The sequence below is a fragment of the Schistocerca americana genome, chromosome 1 (genome assembly GCF_021461395.2).
Source record: "Schistocerca americana isolate TAMUIC-IGC-003095 chromosome 1, iqSchAmer2.1, whole genome shotgun sequence".
Lineage (NCBI taxonomy): Eukaryota > Metazoa > Arthropoda > Insecta > Orthoptera > Acrididae > Schistocerca > Schistocerca americana.
This window is the reverse complement of record NC_060119.1, coordinates 332,673,345-332,696,473: the sequence shown is the minus strand read 5'-3', so window position 1 is coordinate 332,696,473 and position 23,129 is coordinate 332,673,345. Positions and strand designations below refer to the sequence as shown.

The following is a 23,129-nucleotide window of genomic DNA, read 5'->3' as shown; positions in this document are numbered from 1 at the left end:
CATTTTTGATTATGCAGTTTGTCAGTTGATATTGGAACTTTGAGCTTTTTTGACAGTTGCGTAGGACGGGTTAACACAGTTGTGAATTACAGTTTACAGCAGCCATTTCAGGTCTGGATTAACAGACTGGACTAAGGCCAAGACTTAGAAATCAGTGAAAGATTCTTGTGATGCTTTGTGTCTAGTAGTTTCAGTCTAGACATCTCCATTAGCTTCAATGCTCTGAAGGCTGTGAGCAGCAGAACTCAGACAACTCAATATGTTGAAAACAGTCTAACAGTAAAGTGAGTAAGGTAGTCTAGTAATAAAAAACAAAACACTTGTAAGCTGTATTCATGAAAGATAAATATTAGAACTGGTACAAAAGTCAATTAGTGAGTTTAACATGGTAATGGTAAAAAATATTTTTAGAACAGGTGCAAAGTTCAGATAAAAGCACCTGTGTTTGAAGTTCTTTGGGAAAATATCTTCGAATCAAATATAATGTGACTGCATTGGTGTGCAGGCAACCCAGTTTTAATTATTCAGTTTAGAATGCTAGGAATGGTACAAGAAATACACCTTAATGCTCTTACAACAAATGAAACATTACATGAAAATTTTCTGAGGACCCTGTTGAATAACAAAAATGGAATAAGCATATACATGGTTGCAGAAACTTAGCTCAGCCTGGAATGTCTGAGGATGAAAGTTTCCCTCATTGTATTGACCTGGATATTGTACAGAAATATCTACTAAAACGGAGACTAGAAATGTCTGTTGTAAATGAGCGCTGTATTGAGTGCACTTAGAAGTATGAAAAAATTGTTTCTGATAGTTTGCAGGATACCAACACATACCAGTTTTAAAATTCATTAGCAGTAAGTAATTAGAAAATATACTAATAAGATTTGCTACAGATGAGAGTGAAGTATATGGTAATTATAATACTGATTTCATCTCAGTTACTACTGATCAAGGGCACTTAGTGTTGCCAATGTCCAGCTTTGATGTCTCCCTACATTAACATTACGGGCCCGGACAGAAGGACACAAGCAACAACATCTGGTATTTTTTTTTTTTTTTTTTTTGTAAACACAATTGTCTCATAAAATAGATGTCAGCCTCATAAAAAATGATCTGTCTGAACATGATACTTCAAATGGCATTAATAAAGCTTCGCTAGCAACCAGATTTAGGCAACATGGGAAAAGCACAGTTTCACTGAATTATAAATGCTGTCTTAGTCACAATATTCAGAGAAAATTAACTAAATGAGCAGTGAGGAAAAATGTATCACAGGTACACAATAGTTAAGAAATTGAATTATTTCCTGAAAATATTATTGCAATATTATGAATCCAATTTTTCCTTACAACAGCCCAAGAAAAGTTACAGGAGAAGCCAAGAAAACAGGTACTTAACATCTGCAATAAAAATCTTGTTCCAGGAAAACAGAGCTTTATTCAGTGCAAAGGATTAACTCTAATCAACACTTGGAGGTGGGGGGAAAAATGCTATAGGCAAAAAAATTCAAGATTTCAGTAGCAAATCAAAGGCTGTGAGGAGAATTGTAAGGCATGAAACAAACAGACATGCTCTGCAGATCATATTCAACTCCCCAATGAAAGTATTAGCAAGACAGATGATGCAAAATTCAAAAACTTTGCCTCTGAAATCAATGAATTCTTCTGAATAGTAGCTGAAAACATAGACAGATGAAAACTGATTTTCAAAACCATTTGGTTTACTTAGACAGGTATGTGTATCCCACCAGCAGATATAAGTTTTGCTAAACCTGCTGTTTAAAGGATCACAAAAATCATCAGGCCATTGAAAAGCAATAACTCTTTTCATTACGATGAAATTTCAAGCAAAGTAGTGCAATCTCACATTAACTTGATAGTACTTCCTCTTGAATTAATCATGTAACCAGTCTGTGAGTCAATGTGCATTTCTGAAGTGCTGAAATATGATTTTTATGGAATAATATATACTGCAACAGTAACTCATTGAAATATTTCATTGTTATGTACCTTATTGGCACACCCAGCAAAGGAAACTAACCGCACTTCATTTTAATTACAATGTAACAGGAACTGTAAATGCATCTGACGATGGCAATGTGGTATTGAGATGTGTTGTGCTAATGAAATTTATTAATTATTTATTATTGAACATATACAGTAACATCTGCAATAATATAAAAAATAAATGAAAAGAAATTAAAAAATAAGTAAAAAGTTAAAAAAAGTTTTTTTTTGCAATTGTGACTGTTTAGATTCAGTTTTAAATGTATGATTTCATAATCTCAGTTCCAGCAGAACTAAATAAAAAAAAATTATGCTGTTGCCATACAAGTATATTGTAATCCTGCAGTCTTCAATTGTGTAGATAATAAAACACTGTCATATCCTAACTTTTAATGCCTAATACCGGGCAGTTTCAGTTCAGATTCCTCGCATATAATTGGTATTGAAATTAAAACTATTTATTTAATTTTTTTGAACTTATTTTGCAATTCAACAGTAAATTCATGATGCAGTTACTCAACAAATGAAATGTTACCACATGACATTTAATTTCTAAAGTACCGTAGATGAAATTTTAGTCCAGTTGCCATAGATACTAGTCATGCTGTTATAATCTTCAGTTTTAGATATGATTTTACGCAGCTCCTCATGCTAATCTATTCTGTGCAAGTCTCATTATCTCTGTATAACTATTGCCAACTACAGACATTTGAACTTGCTCACTGTGTTCACATCTTGGTCTCCTAAAATTTTAACTCCTTATGCTTTTCTCTATGACAATATTAATTATTCCTTGATGCAACAAGACCTATCAATTTATGAATTCTTATAATCAAGCTATGCCATAAACCTTTTATCTCCCTAATTTGATTCTATAACTCTCAGTTGGATAGCCGATACATCCAGTTAATCTTCAGCATTCTTCTGCAACACAAATCTCAAAAGTTTGTACTCTCTTCATTTTGGTACTGCTTATCATCCTCATCTCACTTCCATATAATGTTACACTCCATAAAATACATGTTCATTGCTAATCTATTTTCTTTTTCAGAGTATATTTCCTTTCTGTTGGCAGCATATACCTTATATTTTCTGCACTTCTGTTATTGTCAGTTATTTTATTGCCCAAACTGCAAAATTCACTGTTACTTTCAGCTTCTCATTTGCTATCTAATTCCTCCAGAATCTAATTCCTGCAGCATCACCTGAGTTAATTTCATTACATTGCATAACCCTTGTATTACTTTTAAAAATATTACTTCCTCCTGCATACATCTCATGAAATGACCGTGGTGAAAATACAGAGGCTTACTAACAACCATTCTTCACATATGCCATTCCTGGGTGGAACAGGGTAGGGAGGGAACAGTTAGTGGTGCCAGAAGTACCCTCTGCCATATACTGTCAGGCGGCTTGCCCAGTATTTCTGTGGATATAGACATAGATGATTTTCAATCTTATAATATGTTTTCAAGAGGATTATTCATTCCATTTAACTGCACTTCCAAGTCCTTTCATGGCTTTGACAGTATTATAATTATTTCTTCTTCTTGAACATTAATCCCTTTCCTTTTTCATTGTCCAATTTAATGACTGAATTAAATGGGCAATAAGCTACTATTCTGTTTCACTCTTATGAATGGCAATATTATGACAAGGGTAGATTGCTACTCAACATATAGAGGAGATGTTGAGTTCCAGACAAGCACAACAGAAAGACTGCTATTTATGTGAGCTTTCAGTCAAAAGGCTTTCTTTTAATGTACAAAACACACACACATTTGCACAAGCACACATTGTCTCTGGTCACTGAAGACGGACTGGTGAGAAATTTCAGTAGTGAGGGTAAGGCAGTGGCTGGGGTGGGAATGGGGAGGGGGAGGGATAGCAGGATTTGGGTGGAGGAGGGTGTGGTGCCCCTTGTGGGAGCATGCAGGGGTGTGGTGGGGGCAGGGTAGTGCTGCTAGGTGCATTTGGGTGATTTGTGTGTGGGGGGGGGGGGGGGGGGGGAGGGGGGGGTATAGGAGGGAGCAGAAAAGGAGACAGATAGAGGAATGGAAAAAAAGGGAGACTAGTGGGTGTGTTGGTAGAATGGATAGCTCTGTAGTGCTAGAGTCAGAGCAGTGAAGGGAAGATGTGGGCGAAGGACACTCTTCTCTGTGTTACTATCTCCTTTTAATATACTCCAACTCTAAAAATGTTGTGTGGTTTCTCTAAAGCTTGCTTATTACCTTTCATTCCTAATAACTTCAGAATTTCAATAAATGTTTTCCAGCCTAGATTGTCAAAAACTTTTTCTTCCTTTATCCTAACAAGTAAGATTGTACATTCAGTAATGCCTCATGTACTCCCATATTTCACCTGAACCCAATATTATCCTTTCTCAGATTGGTTTTCTACAGTTCTGTCCTTCAGTAGATAATTCATGCCAGTAGTTTGCAACCATGAGTTATTAAAGTAATGGTTTGTGATACTGACACAGGTCAGCATAAAAATTATCATAAAATTATAGAACACCATTTTATTGCAACTAACCTCCTTGTTGCTATTCCACAATCCCTCCAATTGACTTGCTATTGGATATTTGCAGCATGACAGTTCCAGTGTAATTTCAAAACAGTCATGCTTAAAATAATTGTAATCTTGCATGCCACCTGTTGAAAAAGTTATATATGTCATTTCAATTTATACCCTGTTTTGTAATGTTTGCCAGTGTGCAAGCAACATAAAATATTGATGTATCATGTACATTTTCATAGAAAAATATTTTCAACAATTTCACATACCTGTAAGAGGATACCATGCTGCCCCATTAGTTATTCCATGTTCAAATACTTTATATCTATCACAGTGGGTATTATGCATTGTGGGATGAGTGGCAGCATACTTGTATGCTATGTATTTAAAAACATCATCATCAGGAGTTGGTGATTCCTCATGCATACGTCCAGTAACTGTAAAATCGAAATTAAATATGTTAATAATGTTAGCATGGTCTCTGAAAGTGAGTATCAGAGACAGATAGTATAGACGGGCACAGGTCACTCTTCAGGCATATTTATTTCCTGTTACACTATATTCAATCTCTGGGCATACTCATAACAAGTTTGAATATCTATGTATAAAAGTGCCACAAAGTTTCCTTGTCTGCTATTATATACTCCTAATTTGTTCTTGTGTATCTGTTCTGTCAATTACTTTGTAGTTTTGTTTTGTAGTTCTTTGCTCTAACATCCTTAAAAATTCACATGTGGCTCATATCCAAATGGATGCTTCCAGGATAAATTTTGTACTGAATGATGCTATTTCTAAACGTATTTTAACTTTAAATTAACATTTCATTGCTGGTCATTGAAATTGCACCATCATGAAGGTGGGAGCCAACAAACACTAAAAATAGCATGAAGTGAAGTACATGCTTGGATGTGCGACTAATTAATGTTTCAGCATAACTGCAAAAAGTAGGGAGGGGGAACACCATCCACATTCTGCACAGAGGGAAAAATTCTACAGTGTGTTTCTCATTCAGGAACTGCAGAGAGAGAGATGTTGTTTGCTTAGCCTTACAGTAGTGTACAACCAGGTCATTTACCTTGGCTCAGGATGTGGGCCTGTTTGGAACCAAATATTTGTTTACATGGACTGTGCAATGACATCTAGAGCACCAAGGACTGTCAGCATGGTGATCACTGTTGCACTCTCTCTTGATACAACAGTAGACAGTGGTGCCTCCAACTACAGCATTGGCTAAGGAATGGCATCACATTGTTTTTTCACATGTCTTCATTTTGTTTACAGCATCACAATGCAGGTATGCATTTGAGGAGAGACTGAAGAGAATGAACATTGCCAGCTTGTATTTATCATTGTTATATTACCCCAGCACCTTTATGTCAATCTTTTTAGAGATGGTTGAGGGACTCAGCTGTTCAATACAGGATGTCAAATGAAACACCTTTCTGCCATCTAGTTTCAAACCTTATTTTATTTGGCAACCAGTTTCAGGCTGAATATAGTGTAGTAAAATGCTGAAACTGGTTGTCAAATAATATAAGCTTGGAAACTAGAAGGCTGAAAGGTGTTTCATTTGACATCCACTATCATCTCTGCATTGCACAGACAATAATTTGGATCGCAGCCATTACATTTATGACATGTTAAGACCAGAGGCTATGCCTCATCTTTCAGTTCTCCATGATGTTGTATATTTCAACAAGATAATGCAAGACTGCATGTTGCTCATGCTGTCCTGACCTACCTCAAAATGGAGTATTTTCAACTGTTGTCCTGGCCAGTGCATTCTCCAGATCTCTGAACTAATACATATGTTCGTGGCTTTCTGAGTGACTATTTACTCAACACAGTTACCTCTGATCTACATAGCTGTTACATTTCTAACATGATGAGGAGGTCAGAGGCTGTGCCCTATCTTCAAGGTCTCCACATGTTGGCCATCTGTCCTGACCTTCTGCAACACAGAGAGTGTTTAACTGTTGCTCTGCACAGCATGCTCTGCACATCTCTCACCTATGGAAAACATCTGGTCATGAATTGCTGAGAGTATGGCATGCTTATACTGACCAGCCACCATGACCAAGCTCATTTGGTCTCAATGCTCAGCTGTGTTAGACTTGTTGACGCTGCCACAGGTGCAGCTTTTTGCACTAATTTTCACACCTTGTATGCCTCCAAATCCCCAAAAAATTTAATAATGTATTCTTCCTACTGTCATTTTTGTTATTAATCCTGGTGTTTCACTTTTAATGACCTGCAGTGCATTTTGTGCAATATCAATTGACAACTTCAAACATAGGAGGATAGAATATTTTTGCTAGCACTGTTATCACTGCTAATACAAATATTATTTTTCCCTTCTTTTTCTTAACTAATATATACACAGTATTTATCTGAAATGTCAAAATTATTTTATGAAATATATTTTTCTAGTACTTGTTTAGAGAGTGACTTATGTTTGACTGATTACAGTTACATAAATATTATGTATAGCATCATTATACTTAGGGAAATATTAATTATTAAGATTCATATCCACTTAAGAGTTTAACCACTAATAAGTGTTCGTTTCAGGAGTAGTAATGATACATAATTTTAAAGCCCTATTTTCCTTCAGTGTAATGAAAACTTTATCTTCTTTCAAAAAATTTTACTTTAGGAAATATTACTATTTAAAAGTTCTGTTGTCAAAAGAAACATAGTGCTATTCACATTGTAGTGTGTAAAACTTTTGAAAATTCATAACTGACATTTTACAGCCCTAAATTTTCTGTTAGTGAAGATATATATGATTCCTGAGGAAGCATGATAGCATAGTTAATGAAATATTTCAAATACAACATTTTGGTTCTAGAATAATCTTTGGGGTCTTTAGCCGAATGAGATTTTCACTCTGCAGCAGAGTATGCACTGATATGAAACTTCCTGGCAGATTAAAACTGTGTGCCGGACCGAGACTCGAACTCGGGACCTTTGCCTTCCGCAGGTAAGTGCTCTACCAACTGAGCTACTGAAGCACGACTCACACCCCATCCTCACAGCTTTACTTCTGCCAGTACCTCATCTCCTACCTTCCAAACTTTACAGAAGCTCTGCTGCGAACCTTGCAGAACTAGCACTCCTGAAAGAAAGGATATTGCGGAGACATGGCTTAGCCACAGCCTGGGGGATGTTTCCAGAATGAGATTTTCACTCTGCAGTGGAGCGTGTGCTGATATGAAACTTCCTGGCAGATTAAAACTGTGTGCCGGACCAAGACTCGAACTCAGGAGGTCCTGAGTTCGAGTCTCACAGTTTTAATCTGCCAGGAAGTTTCATATCAGCGCACACTCCACTGCAGAGTGAAAATCTCATTCTGGTCCCGAGTTCGAGTATCACAGTTTTAATCTGCCAGGAAGTTTCATATCAGTGCACACTCCACTGCAGAGTGAAAATCTCATTCTGGAAACATCCCCCAGGGTGTGGCTAAGCCATGTCTCCGCAATATCCTTTCTTTCAGGAGTGCTAGTTCTGCAAGGTTCGCAGGAGAGTTTCTGTAAAGTTTGGAAGGTAGGAGACGAGGTACTGGCAGAAGTAAAGCTGTGAGGACGGGGCGTGAGTCGTGCTTCGGTAGCTCAGTTGGTAGAGCACTTGCCCGTGTAAGGCAAAGGTCCCAAGTTCGAGTCTCGGTCCGGCACACAGTTTTAATCTACCAGGAAGTTTGGGGTCTTTGTTAGAAAACCAAGGAGAATTGAATTGAATTGAATTTTATTTGATCCTGTAAGATTACATTGTGTACAGTAAATGTACGTGTAATATAGGACATGTCAAAGTATCAACATTCATTATCACTTATTTTTCTACACCTTTAGCTTACATTTTTACATCACTGTAATGAGTAACAATATACACAAATTTAATGGCATAAGTATTCTGCAACACTGTAAAACTCTTTTTCAATGAGATAATCTTTAAGTTTCTTTGGAAAGTCATTGTGAAGTACACTATCTTGCAGGTTTTTGGGCAGACTTCTTAGTAGTCTGATACCAGAGTAATGGGGTCCTTTTTCTAGCATTGCCAGTCGGTGTGGTATGCTCCATACTTCATTCTTCTTTCTTGTATTGTGGGTCTGTACGCTAGCATTTGTAATCCAGTCCTCACTACATTTTGTGATGTACATTATAGTTTTGTATATATACAACAATGAAAAAGTTAAGATACCTAAATTCTTGAAACAGTTTCTGCATATTTCAGAGGTCTTTCTTCTTAAAATGGTCCTAATTGCTTTGTTTTGTAATGTGAACACTCGTTTTGTGTCTTGTTTGTTTGAGTTTCCCCACACAGTCACTCTATACTGTAAGTATGGTTCAAAAAGTCCATGATACACTGTACACAGAAGGTTCTTGTCTGAATACTGTGATAGCTGCATCATTAAGAATATGACAGAGCTCAGTTTCTTACAGACATTATTAATATGTTTTTTCCATTTCAGTTGATTATCCACAAGAATACCTAAGAATCTAGCAGATTCTACTTCTTCCAGCCTTGTTCCATCAACCTCTAAATCCATGTCTACAGCCTTTTCCTTGTTTTTAAACACTGCATACATAGTCTTTTTTAGATTTATAACCAGTTCATTTTCCAACAGCCATTGAGCTGTGACATTTGCAGATATGTATGCTCTTCTCTCAAGCTGTTCCATATTTTGGTCACTATTTAGTATTGTCATGTCATCTTCCTCCACAACACCTATATCATTAACAAATACATTAAATAACAATGGCCCCATTACTGAACCCTGCGGCACTCCATATTTGATGGATTTGGTTTCTGATTGGTACGAGTTTCCTAATGATACATACTGCTTGCGGTTGCACAAGTATGATTTTATCCATTCACCTGGTTGCCCCCGAATGCTATAGTTGCTTAATTTTTGTATCAGCATTTCATGGTCAATGGTGTCAAATGCCTTTGAAAGATCCAGAAACATTGCAGAGACAACCTTTTTCTCATCTAAGGATTGTAAAATGTATTCTGTTAGACTGACAATTGCTGATTCTGTAGATTTACCCTTTCTGAAACCATGTTGTGAGGGTATGAGAATGTTATGTTTGTCCAAATAGTTAACTAATCTATCTGCACATACACAGACACAAGCAGACATTTCGTTTGGTAAGTCACATCATCTTTGTTTTTAGATATAGTTAACTAATCTGGTATACATAAGCATTTCTAGGATTTTTGAGAAACCTGATATCAGTGAAACTGGTCTGTAGTTGTTGGGATCATCCTTACACCCTTTCTTGTACACTGGCACTACCTTTGTTATCTTCAGTTTTTCTGGAAAAATTGCATCTCTGAAAGAACAGTTTGCTATGTTCAGCAGTGGTGTTATTATCTCCTCACATACCAGCTTTATTACATGATTTGATATTTCATCATCACCAGCTGATTTCTTGGGCTTCAGATTCTGTATAGTTTTCCGCAATTCATCTTCCGTACGCCGGCCATGGTGGTCTAGTGGTTCTAGGTGCTCAGTCCGGAACCGCGCGACTGCTACGGTCACAGGTTCGAATCCTGCTTTGGGCATGGATGTGTGTGATGTCCTTAGGTTAGTTAGGTTTAAATAGTTCTAAGTTCTAGGGGACTGATGACCACAGATGTTAAGTCCCATAGTGCTCAGAGCCATTTGAACCATTTCATCTTCTGTGACTGGTCTTAAGAACATAGTACTGCATGATCTTTTTGGTACCTTAATACCCTTCTGTTTTTGACTATTTCTTTCCAATTTTAAGTTTTCTACTACACTGATATAGTTATTATTCAGTATGTTTGCTATTTCTATACCATCTGTGACCACTGTGTTGTCTATTTTAATTAACTTAATACCTTCTTCTTTGTTTGACCCATCTTTTTCCTTTCTTTCAGCATTGATTGCATTCCAAGCTGCCTTTGCCTTGTTTTTTGAGTTCGCTGTAGTGGTGTCAATTGCTCTTGCTTTGGCTTCTCTTATTGTTTTTCTACACTACTTTTTTAACATTTTATAGTTTTCAGCTTCACCCATCCGTCTCACATCCTGAAGCTTCCTTCGCTGTTCTAGTATTTCACTGGTAATCCACTGTGTCTGATCTTGCTGCCTTTCTTGTCTCTTTACTTTGGGAAATGCTACATTAAAATGGTACTTAACTGTTGAAATAAATGCATCATATTTTTCATTTACACTCTGGGCCTGTAGAAATGAGCATGTCTAAAAATATACCCATCAAAGTAAGACCCAAGATCAGATCCATTAAAAGAATATACAGCCAATAACTGAAGAAACTAATAGACTTGCATTTTTAAGGAAGCACCATTGAAAGTCAGCATTAGGCCACAGTGTGAAGTCCAGTTGTTAGGCAGTCATCATTCACAATCTGGAATTCATGTTGCTAGCTCACCTTTGAGTTCAGTCTACATCTGTTTCTGTCTAGTTACAACTGTGATAATTCTTCTGGTTAATCATGTCTTGTATTGTCAGTTACTGTTAAGCTACCATCAAAGTTAGCCTCTGCTAGTTACAGCCGACATGGCTAAACAGCCTGTAGTAATATTGCGACACAATTATAAATTTGTTAGACTGCTTGAAGTCACTGTAGTGAACTGATTTCATTTTGGGCAAAATAATGAGCAGTACAAAATACAAGCTGATTCTCATTTTTGAGTTTGTGGAAGTAACTGTGTATTGACTACAGTTTACATTTTGGTAATGTCAGTTTGGTTATTTCAAAAAATTATCAATTTCATTTACTGATCAGTTGAGGAGACAATATACAAGGTACAATGCTCAGTAATCTTACACAAACATATGCAGCAGTTTTATAGTTCCATTCACCATTTTTACTACTGTTTTGAAAAATATTCCCAAGAATGAATATTAGAAAGTGTTATACCCAAAATATTATTCAGAAGTTTTATTTATGTTTTACAGATGTTATATTCGTGTTCTGTAGAATATATAAGAGCTACATTGTGTATGAAAATGTAAAGGTCTCAGATTATCACATATGCAGTGGTATCTTCCTAAAGTTGTTTCTTAATATAGTCACATTGTCAGGAAACTGCAGTTCTGTCATCAGCACTCTTATTCTCCTTATAACTCCCCTCCCTCCCTCCCCCCTCCCTCCCCAGCATGTTTGAGTGTGCAGATACCCACTTACATTCTGATGAGGAGGAACACAGACTTCTGAGTACACTCATGTGTTCATTCCAATATTTGATTGATTGATACGTTCATTCATTTGTATAACAATACAAATTGTTTGGACGTCGTCAATTGTGTCAATTTGTGCATACAACTGAGAATATTGTTTACAAAAGTGGTAGCAACCTGAGAAAGTGACACCTGTGAAAAATTATTGAATGTTTATTAAAATGTTATGCATAATAAATTAATGTGATTTGGTAATTAACAATGTGACATTGTCCAGTTACTGACCTAGGAGTTTTTCTGATTCTAACGAAACAAATATTTTTCTTGATCCCTAATTATCTGCTATGAAGGCTAAACACATCAAGACAAATCACACACATGCAGCTGATTAGGAACAATGTAAAGTGACAGTACTCAAGGCACTATAAATAATTTAGAACATGGAAGTGCAAACACACAGCATGGATTGTGAGTTAAATTAGAAACAAGGTGCCATAATGACCAAAATAAAAAACACTCATCTGTGATACTGTCACTAAAAAGTTTGTGTTTTCTTGCTTGTGAAATTCTACACCAACTTAAGCAGCAAAAAAACTAAAACCACAACAATATGGCGTTACTGTACTGCCAGTTAAAACAGAAAAGTGAAATAATAATGTGGTCAGTAATGTGCACTACATCATGCTGTAAAAAATTAAAGTATAGAACCACCAGATAAGTTTTTCCAGATGGCTGTTATGTCCTGTCCTTCTGTAGACTGGTTCAAAAGTGCAAATGCAGCATCCCAGGCTGAAGACAAAATCAAAAATTATCTTGTTGTGGCTAGTGCATGTCTTTGATCACTGTGTGATATTTGGAACATAAAGAAATTAGTACACTAATAAACAGTTGTCAAATGTGTACACACAGGAAAGCAGTATACTAATAACCTGAATTTTTGTAAGTGGATACTTAATCACTGATACAAAAGTTTATGCAGTAGTGAATGGCCATCTTGATCATGAGCCAACACTAGTCATACTAAACAACTTACATAATTACAACAATATGGTATCAAGGAAAACAGTTGCAGTTTTCAATGAACAGACAACAGAATGTTTGAAGAGAGTCTTACAGTAAGCTGATTGGAGGGATTTATATATTGTGACAGATGTCAATTTAAAATTCATTCTATTTACAGATGAGTTTCTGTCAAGCTTTAATAGCTGTATTCCCAAGAAAACTAACAAGACATCAAAAAAGCCCTAGATTGGACAAGGAAAAGAAATTTGATTGAAATGGTTATACTATATGGAGAAGTAGAACTGATTACATATTACAAGAAATGCTGAGCTGTGTTAAGAAAACTAATTAAAAATAAAATAAATCTCTATGTAATGTGTGAAATCAAGAAAACAAATAACTAATCTGTGTGGGCAACAGTTGAAAGGGAAACTGAAACATTAATTAAAATGTTTGAGGACTTTGTTATTTAAGAAAACAGCCAAATAGTAAATGATAGCAGTCAGGTAGCCAAGGTATAATCAGTTCTTTAAAGCAGCTCACAAGATTAGCATTGACATTTCAAGTGATAAAGCAGTTGATTATATGCAAGAAGCAGAAATAGTTTTCTTTGCTGATGTTTCAAGTATTATAATCAGTTGTAATAGAGTAACTCAAATCAAAGAATGGAAAATCCAAGATGGAATGTAACAATATTGTGAGAAAAACAGTTGCCACTCACCATATAGTGGAGATGCCGAGTCACAGATAGGCAAAACATTGGCCTTGGTCAACAATAGACAAACATACACACACAAATAAACACACACTCATGCATATGCAACTCTCACACACAACTGGAGTCTCAGGCAACTGAAATGACACTGCAGTGTGGCTTCAGTAGCCTGAGACGGCAGTCATGTGTGTGAGTTGTGCTTGCATGAGTGCGTTTATGTGTGTGCATATCTGTGTCTATTGTTGATGAAGGCCAGTGCCCGAAAGTTTTAATTGTGAGAGTCTTTTTGTGGTGCCTCTCTGCGACTCAGCATCTCTGCTATATGGTGAATGGCAACTTTCCTATTTGAGTAACTGCAACACTTGAAAATGTAAATTATATTTTCTCGAAAATAAATAACTGGCTGTTACCAAATTGAGTGTCACTGAATTTAGATATATGTGGGTAAATCAATAAATTAAACAGAATATTCTAAATTGTTATGTGTTTATATGGAAAGAATCTGAACTGGAAGTCAGATGTTACAGATCTTCATAAAAGTGAGGGCTCTGCAACTTTTGCATTAAGTAGGTATCAGAGTTTTGGAGATGAAAATGTCAAAAATTTGAGTTACTTTCCCTATTTCATTCAATAATGTCTTGTGGTATCATATTCTAAGGTAGCCCATCATCGAGGAGAAAAAGTTTATGTAGCAAAGAAGTAGGTAGTAAGGATAATACGTCGTGTCCACATCAGAATCTCTTGCAGGTAACTCTTCAAACATTCAGGCATACTGACAACAATCTCACAGTTTATTTACTCTCCTATGAACTTTGTTGTTAACGTTCAGTTACAATTTGAAAATATTTTTAAATATAATATGGTACTACAAGGAGAAATGATTCACGCTATCCATCATTGTAGTAATCCGTAAGGGGCAAGGGAGGGGGGTACTGAATTTTAATTCATCAGGGAATTTTCAAGTACTCCTGGAAATGATTGGTTGTAATTTTGCTAAACCACAGATTTAGAATCATCAAATGCAGAGAGGAACACTGTAGCTTTAGCAAATACTGGTTACTTAATTGTCAGGCCATTCTTGGGAAATCAATCATTTTCTTGTCATAGTGACAATTTCACTGCTGTTTTGTAGTTGTGGCGAATGTGAGCCTTATAAGAATATAGTTGTAATAGAACCTCCAATATTTCTGTGTTGCTTCGTTGCACAGCTCTTATCAAGTTACAGAAACAGACAGTCTGAGCACCCAGCACAATGTGAACATAAGTGAAACTCACCTGCCTGACATCCATCCCAATTCCCACAATGACACCCAATTCACATACTGCCCCCCATTAATTGCAATATTGTTTACTATTTGTCTCAGACAAACAAGACCTATCAAGTCTAGCTGAAATGTCCTATCCAGAAGTTGGTACCTACTCAAACTACAGGGGGCACAACACAGTGGAGCATCAAGTCATAGAGTTACAAATGAAGTCCAGTTGCCATAGTTACATAGTAATGGGTCAAACCAGAGAAATGAGGAAAATCTTGGATCAATCCTCTGGTAGTAACAGTCACTTCTACTGACCAATTTGGTGGTTGTTGTAGAATGTTTTGTACAATCATCTTGCCAAATGCCATCCCTGATTTATGCACTATTTGAATAAATGTTCAAAACACATTCTTCAACTTTTATCATATGCTTCACCAAATCAACTTTTATTACAGGGTATGTTCCACAAGTAATGCGACCAAATTCATAAAAAGTCTTTTATTGAATACATTCACACAAATAACCAAAAATTTTCAAAATAGCACCCTCTTGCATTGATACACTTCTGCAGGTGGTGTTTCCATGCCTGGAAGGCATCCTGGAATGCCTTTTCTGGAATGTCCTTTAGCAGTGATGTAACATGTGCCTGGATGCTTTCAATCGTGTCCCGATGTTTTCCTTTCATGACTCCTTTTAACCGAGGAAACAAAAAAAAGTCAGTGGGAGCCAGGTCAGGACTGCAGGAAGGCTGGGGAACCAATGGGGTCTTGTCCTGGCCAGGAAGTCGTTGACAATGAAGGCACTGTGACTCGGCACGTTGTCGTGGTGAACTTCCACGGGTCCTTGATGTCGTTTCGGCACTGCGAGTCAGTCTTTTGAGCACTTCCAAGTAGAAAGCTGAGTTCACTGTAGTCCCAGTAGGTACGAATTCATGGTGGACAGTGCATCTGATGCCAAAGAAGACAATGAGCATGGTTTTGATCCTGGACTTGCTCATGCATGCCTTCTTGGGATGAGGTGACGATGGGGTGTGCCACTCTGAACTCTGCCTTTTTGTCTCAGGGACATACTCAAAAATCCACCATTCATCACCAGTGATAACTGAGTTTAAAAACTGAGGATCATTTTCACACATTTCCAACATTTCTCGGCACCGAAGCACTCACATATGCTTGTTTCATCGGTCAACACTTTTCGGACGAGTTGGCACACACCTTTCTCATGCTAAAATCTTCCGTCACAATGCAGAAAATGATTGTTTTTCACATGTTTAGAGTTTGTGCTATCAATAGAAGGCTCAGCTGTCTGTCAGAGTTCTAACAATTGTGCACACGCGTCACATTTTTGTTGACTCGTGCGGTTGATGGCTGTCCACTGGGAGGTTAGTCAGTGATCTCCTCTCGACCCTCCATGAATGACTTGTGCCATCAGAAAACTTATGATTTAGACAAGCAATCAGACCCAAAGTGATTCTGAAATAATGGAAATGTTTTGGTGGCAGACTTCCCAAGTTTAACGCAAAATTTGATAGTGTACCATTGCTCTACAGAATGATCCATTGTGCCGTGTTACTTAACAGGGTTGACGGAAATGCACGGCCTGACTCTCCGGAAGCTCGCAGACAAATGAGATAAAGAGTGTTTTGAAGCTAACACCCGCCTCCACTTAGCCCTGCCAGTTACAACATGCTGTGGTGTACCGTTGCATCAGTAAAAAATTAGTTGCATTACTTATGGAACGCACTCTATATAATGGATAGTCTCATTCTTATATAGCAGTGACATCACTGGTGCTCACTTTGACATCATATTAAGCCATATTTTCATCTTGCATCTGCCATCCCACATGATTGTCAGGTACCATGTTGTGCCTGAAACATCTTTCTTGTAAGTGTTACAAGAGATTATGGTCTTAATAGCTTCTTTTATTTCAATAACCCAGAAATCATTAAGCCTCATTATGGTAGTAGTTTCAGCAAATACATTTTATGTGCATTTTGAGAACTTATACAGCTAGCATTGCTTTTCCTGGATATGATACTTCAATCTGGTGTCATTCTATCATATGCAGATATGCCTAACATAATGTAGTTCAGTTTTGCGTGGTATTTTGTAAATGCCACTGAGCTCCTAATGTTTCCAAAATACTGTGTGATTGTGGACAATACTAAATTGGTTTGTCAGACCTTCAGCATGACAGAACAGTGTTGGATAATAGAACCTGAGGACAGATTGTGACTACACTTTCTATAGAAATTGGCACTGTTTGAACATGCTTTGGGAAGTTAAAATCAATGATAAAAGTAGTCTTGAAATGGAGATAAAAAGGTTGCGAGAAGGACTGACAGCCTGGACTGACGGTATGTAGAAAAATCAATAAATATGAGCTCTCAATAGATTTGTAATGTAAACATTAATAAGATATTGGGAAAGGCTGGGTTGAACACAAACAACTGAATCAGTAAAGATAACTTTTCACTATTTAATTGAGAGTTTCAGGAGCAGATGGGCATGTAAGTGAAAATGTGAAACAGAACTCAGCTTAGAAATCTGTATATATCTGAATGATAAAAGATCAGTTTCAGGTGGATGCTGTTTAAGAAGTCATTAAACATGTGTAAATTATATTCTCTGCATGGGAAATGTGTAAGGGACACAGCTGAATCTAGGCTGAATCTACAGAGCACAAAGTTGCATTTTAACACTTCCTAACGTTTGTTTTTCATTACGCTGCATGAAGATCCCCACTGTTACTAGAGAAAAAAAGGGTCCCATTATAATGCCTACAGTTTCTTTTTAAAATTTCTCTTTCCATTTCAACTGCTCGAGTTTGCAGGTTTATAATCATGAATGTGAAAATTTCAGTTTACAAATGAAGTCTTCCACTGCCATACAGAAGGATGATACCTCTTGTGAGAAGACTAGGTCTCCTTCACTTTTCATCCATGTTAGTACACATTATCTGTCAAGAAATGTCAAATTACAAGTTATTTACCCTGAAAAAATGAAATGAAAAGCACTTGTCTCCTGAGGAAACCGTCTCAAGCTTCCTTTGGTTGTGAGATACTGTATTCTTTCATGCCACTGAGATTGCCTGGGACTCTAGAGATGATGCATGGATCTTGCTCTGTAACAGTTCATAATTAGGATGGGATACAGAATGAAATGTTCACTCTGCAGCAGAGTGTACACTGATATGACGTTTCCTGACAGATTAAAACTGTGTGCCAAACTGAGGCTCGAACTTGGTTTCTTTGCCTTTCGTGGGCGAATGCTCTACTGGATGAGCTACCCAAGCACAACTGATGACCCATCCACACACTCCTTGTGAGTCCTGATTGGGTAGCCTTTGGAAGACAGAGTTTCTGAGTTTGAGTCTCGGTCTACGATACAGTTTTAATCTGCCAGGAAGTTTCAGTATGGGATATGTTGCAAGCTCCCACAAGGTCCACAAAAATTGTTGTTTTGTGTAACTTGATTCTACAGAACTCTAGGAATTGTAGGTAATAATAGGCAGGATAACACATCCTGCATTTGTCACAGTATTTTAGGGTGTCAACTCCTACTATTATGTTGTCTTCTCCAGCAGTTGCTGCATGGCACCAAAGTCTTGAATTAAACACATTCATTCTCTATAACTGAAGTGTCACACAAGTGTGACATCAAGCCCAATATTTATGCTGTGTTGTTGTTGTGGTCTTCAGTCCTGAGACTGGTTTGATGCAGCTCTCCATGCTACTCTATCCTGTGCAAGCTTCTTCATCTCCCAGTACCTACTGCAACCTACATCCTTCTGACTCTGCTTAGTGTATTCATCTCTTGGTCTCCCCCTATGATTTTTACCCTCCACGCTGCCCTCCAATACTAAATTGGTGATCCCTTGATGCCTCAGAACATGTCCTACCAACCGATCCCTTCTTCTGGTCAAGTTGTGCCACAAACTTCTCTTCTCCCCCATCCTATTCAATACTTCCTCATTTGTTATGTGATCTACCCATCTAATCTTCAGCATTCTTCTGTAGCACCACATTTCAAAAGCTTCTATTCTCTTCTTGTCCAAACTATTTACCGTCCATGTTTCACTTCCATACATGGCTACACTCCATACAAATACTTTCAGAAATAACTTCCTGACACTTAAATCTATACTCAATGTTAACAAATTTCTCTTCTTCAGAAACGCTTTCCTTGCCATTGCCAGTCTACATTTTATATCCTCTCTACTTCGTCCATCATCAGTTATTTTGCTCCCCAAATAGCAAAACTCCTTTACTACTTTAAGTGTCTCATTTCCTAATCTAATACCCTCAGCATCACCCGACTTAATTAGACTACATTCCATTATCCTCGTTTTGCTTTTGTTGATGTTCATCTTATATCCTCCCTTCAAGACACCATCCATTCCGTTCAACTGCTCTTCCAAGTCCTTTGCTGTCTCTGACAGAATTACAATGTCATCGGCGAACCTCAAAGTTTTTATTTCTTCTCCATGGATTTTAATACCTACTCCAAATTTTTCTTTTGTTTCCTTTACTGCTTGCTCAATATAGAGATTGAATAACATCGGGGAGAGGCTACAACCCTGTCTTACTCCCTTCCCAACCACTGCTTCCCTTTCATGTCCCTCAACCCTTATAACTGCCATCTGGTTTCTGTACAAGTTGTAAATAGCCTTTCGCTCCCTGTATTTTACCCCTGCCACCTTTAGAATTTGAAAGAGAGTATTCCAGTCAACATTGTCAAAAGCTTTCTCTAAGTCTACAAATGCTAGAAATGTAGGTTTGCCTTTCCTTAATCTTTCTTCTAAGATAAGTCGTAAGGTCAGTATTGCCTCACGTGTTCCAGTATTTCTACGGAATCCAAACTGATCTTCCCCGAGGTCAGCTTCTACTAGTTTTTCCATTCGTCTGTAAAGAATTCGTGTTAGTACTTTGCAGCTGTGACTTATTAAACTGATTGTTCGATAATTTTCACATCTGTCAACACCTGCTTTCTTTGGGATTGGAATTATTATATTCTTCTTGAAGTCTGAGGGTATTTCACCTATTTCATACATCTCGCTCACCAGATGGTAGAGTTTTGTCAGGACTGGCTCTCCCAAGGCCGTCAGTAGTTCCAATGGAATGTTGTCTACTCCGGGGGCCTTGTTTCGACTCAGGTCCTTCAGTGCTCTGTCAAACTCTTCACGCAGTATTGTATCTCCCATTTCGTCTTCATCTACATCCTCTTCCATTTCCATAATATTGTCCTCAAGTACATCACCCTCGTATAAACCCTCTATATACTCCTTCCACCTTTCTGCCTTCCCTTCTTTGCTTAGCACTGGGTTGCCATTTGAGCTTTTGATATTCATACAAGTGGTTCTCTTCTCTCCAAAGGTCTCTTTAATTTTCCTGTAGGCAGTATCTATCTTACCCCTAGTGAGAGAAGCCTCTACATCCTTACATTTGTCCTCTAGCCATCCCTGCTTAGCCATTTTGCACTTCCTGTCGATCTCATTTTTCAGACGTTTGTATTCCTTTTTGCCTGCTTCATTTACTGCATTTTTATATTTTCTCCTTTCATCAATTAAATTCAATATTTCTTCTGTTACCCAAGGATTTCTACTAACCCTCGTCTTTTTACCTACTTGATCGTCTGCTGCCTTCACTACTTCATCCCTCAGAGCTACCCATTCTTCTTCTACTGTATTTCTTTCCCCCATTCCTTTCAATTGTTCCCTTATGCTCTCCCTGAAACTCTGTACAACCGCTGGTTCTTTCAGTTTATCCAGGTCCCATCTCCTTAAATTCCCACCTTTTTGCAGTTTCTTCAGTTTTGATCTACAGGTCATAACCAATAGATTGTGGTCAGAGTCCACATCTGCCCCTGGAAATGTCTTACAATTTAAAACCTGGTTCCTAAATCTCTGTCTTACCATTATATAATCTATCTGATACCTTTTAGTATCTCCAGGGTTCTTCAATGTATACAACCTTCTTTCATGATTCTTAAACCAAGTGTTAGCTATGATTAAGTTGTGCTCTGCGCAAAATTCTATCAGGCGGCTTCCTCTTTCATTTCTTAGCCCCAATCCATATTCACCTACTACGTTTCCTTCTCTCCCTTTTCCTACACTCGAATTCCAGTCACCCATGACTATTAAATTTTCATCTCCCTTCACTATCTGAATAATTTCTTTTATTTCATCATACATTTCTTCAATTTCTTCGTCATCTGCACAGCTAGTTGGCATATAAACTTGTACTACTGTAGTAGGTGTGGGCTTCGTATCTATCTTGGCCACAATAATGCGTTCACTATGCTGTTTGTAGTAGCTTACCCGAATTCCTATTTTCCTATTCATTATTAAACCTACTCCTGCATGACCCCTATTTGACTTTGTGTTTATAACCCTGTAGTCACCTGACCAGAAGTCTTGTTCCTCCTGCCACCGAACTTCACTAATTCCCACAATATCTAACTTTAACCTATCCATTTCCCTTTTTAAATTTTCTAACCTACCTGCCCGATTAAGGGATCTGACATTCCACGCTCCGATCCGTAGAACGCCAGTTTTCTTTCTCCTGATAACGACATCCTCTTGAGTAGTCCCCGCCCGGAGATCCGAATGGGGGACTATTTTACCTCCGGAATATTTTACCCAAGAGGACGCCATGATCATTTAATCATACAGTAAAGCTGCATGCCCTCGGGAAAAATTACGGCCGTAGTTTCCCCTTGCTTTCAGCCGTTCGCAGTACCAGCACAGCAAGGCCGTTTTGGTTATTGTTACAAGGCCAGATCAGTCAATCATCCAGACTGTTGCCCTTGCAACTACTGAAAAGACTGCTGCCCCTCTTCAGGATATTTATGCTAGATGACTATAAATCTAGGTACCAGGTGTCTCAAATACTATTTGTTGAGTACAGTCCCAGTGCACTGAACACAATTACACATACTAGTAAAAGAGCATGATTTCCTTCACTGGAATGTGATCTAAAGTTGTTAACAAAATGTTTGAAAAATTTATTAGTGTTGTATGAATGGTTTGGTATTCATGAAGTTATGGAGACAACAATACTGGACTCACCTGTCTAGATGTACTTACCTGTCATATGTGTATTACACAATAACAATGTTATAACAGTAAGAAACTTATTTTCTGATTATACTTTTTTTATTTGTAGAGAGTGAAATTAGACTGTCAAAAAAACAAATCATTGATGCAAAGAAAGAAATTATATGGTAAACTTACTGTCTTCAGGTGTGTTGTCATATGGATAATTTGCCACAAGAGCTCCAGCATGGAGGGAAGCAGATAACACAAATGGTATACGTTCCAGCCAGTTTATAATAGCTGTAGTCTCTGGTTGTCTTGGATGTGTGTTTTTTCGGAATGCATCTGGGAAATTTCTGTTGAGGTCTACATCTTTCTTGTTGGTCCTGTTTTAATAAGAATTGAAGCTATATCAGAACTTTTCCTCCTAGAAATATATGGGCATTGACTGTAATAATGATATCCGGGAAGTGTAATATCAGTGTTAACTGAGAAAATCAGTAAACTGCAAACTGAAACTCTCAACTGTAAGTAACAGTTGCACATCATATTACCCTGATGCCATCAAAATTATAAGAACAATAAATACATTAAATACTATTGAAACTGATGAAAGGCTCTCAGGTTTCCATTTGGGCATCAGTATTAAAATATGGCAACATTTCAATGAGTATGTAACAGACTGACATTTGAGAGGACAACAGTTCAACCATGTGTCCAGTCATCCTGATTTAGGTTTTGCATGATTTACCTAAATTGCTTAAGGTTAATGTCAGGATGGTTCCTTCTAAAGCACATGGCCGCTTTCCTTGTCCATCCCTCTCTAATCTGAGTTAATGCTGTCTCTAACAATGTTGTTGTTGATAGAATGTTAAACACTAATCTGCTCCTCCTTTTCCATGAGTAAGGTAGGACTATACTATTTTTGTTGTCATACCACCACTGACGTTAATTCTTCTTATCCCATTTCGTTAAGAGCACTTGTGTGACAGTTACACAAAACAGGTAATTTCTTAGTCTTGCCTTATTTCATTAAAGTTTACTACACACAGGATAGATTTAGACCACTGATGACAACAGTATATTTGCTTATTACAGAAATGTTTTATTTAAAAGAATGTTCATGTTTATTGTTCATACAAAGTGTGTGAAGTTCAAATTTTCAGTGAGAAAAAAGCTATTTATTGCTGAAGTAGCATAGCTCATTTCAAAACTTCATTCTTGTCTTTTCAACAAATGTTTTACTTTTTTCCCAAAAGCTTTATGTTTCAAAAGTTACTCATACTAAAAATTTTAGTAATCTATAAAATTCTAATTATAAGTAGTGCTTATTTCCAAAATTCAGTACCCTATTTTCAAGTATTTGATTCCAAAAATGGCTACTTTAGCTACAGCATCTTGTTAGTTAATTAATTATTCAGTTT

At 37.3% G+C, this 23,129-nt stretch overlaps 1 protein-coding gene across 2 annotated transcripts in view; it reads right to left on the bottom strand.

The window, feature by feature from the left end:
• The window catches only part of LOC124622381 (carboxypeptidase D-like), a 154,507-nt gene that overhangs the window by 10,262 nt on the left and 121,116 nt on the right, over positions 1 to 23,129 (bottom strand). The window contains exons 5-8 of one of the 2 annotated variants that reach the window (XM_047148072.1): positions 21,904 to 22,091; positions 12,406 to 12,483; positions 4,799 to 4,966; positions 4,548 to 4,666 (exon numbers count right to left, since the gene is read on the bottom strand). In XM_047148072.1, the coding sequence (XP_047004028.1) occupies positions 4,548 to 4,666; positions 4,799 to 4,966; positions 12,406 to 12,483; positions 21,904 to 22,091 (553 nt within the window). The remainder of the gene's footprint in view (positions 1 to 4,547; positions 4,667 to 4,798; positions 4,967 to 12,405; positions 12,484 to 21,903; positions 22,092 to 23,129) is intronic. The other variant, XM_047148080.1, reaches the window with a different exon arrangement.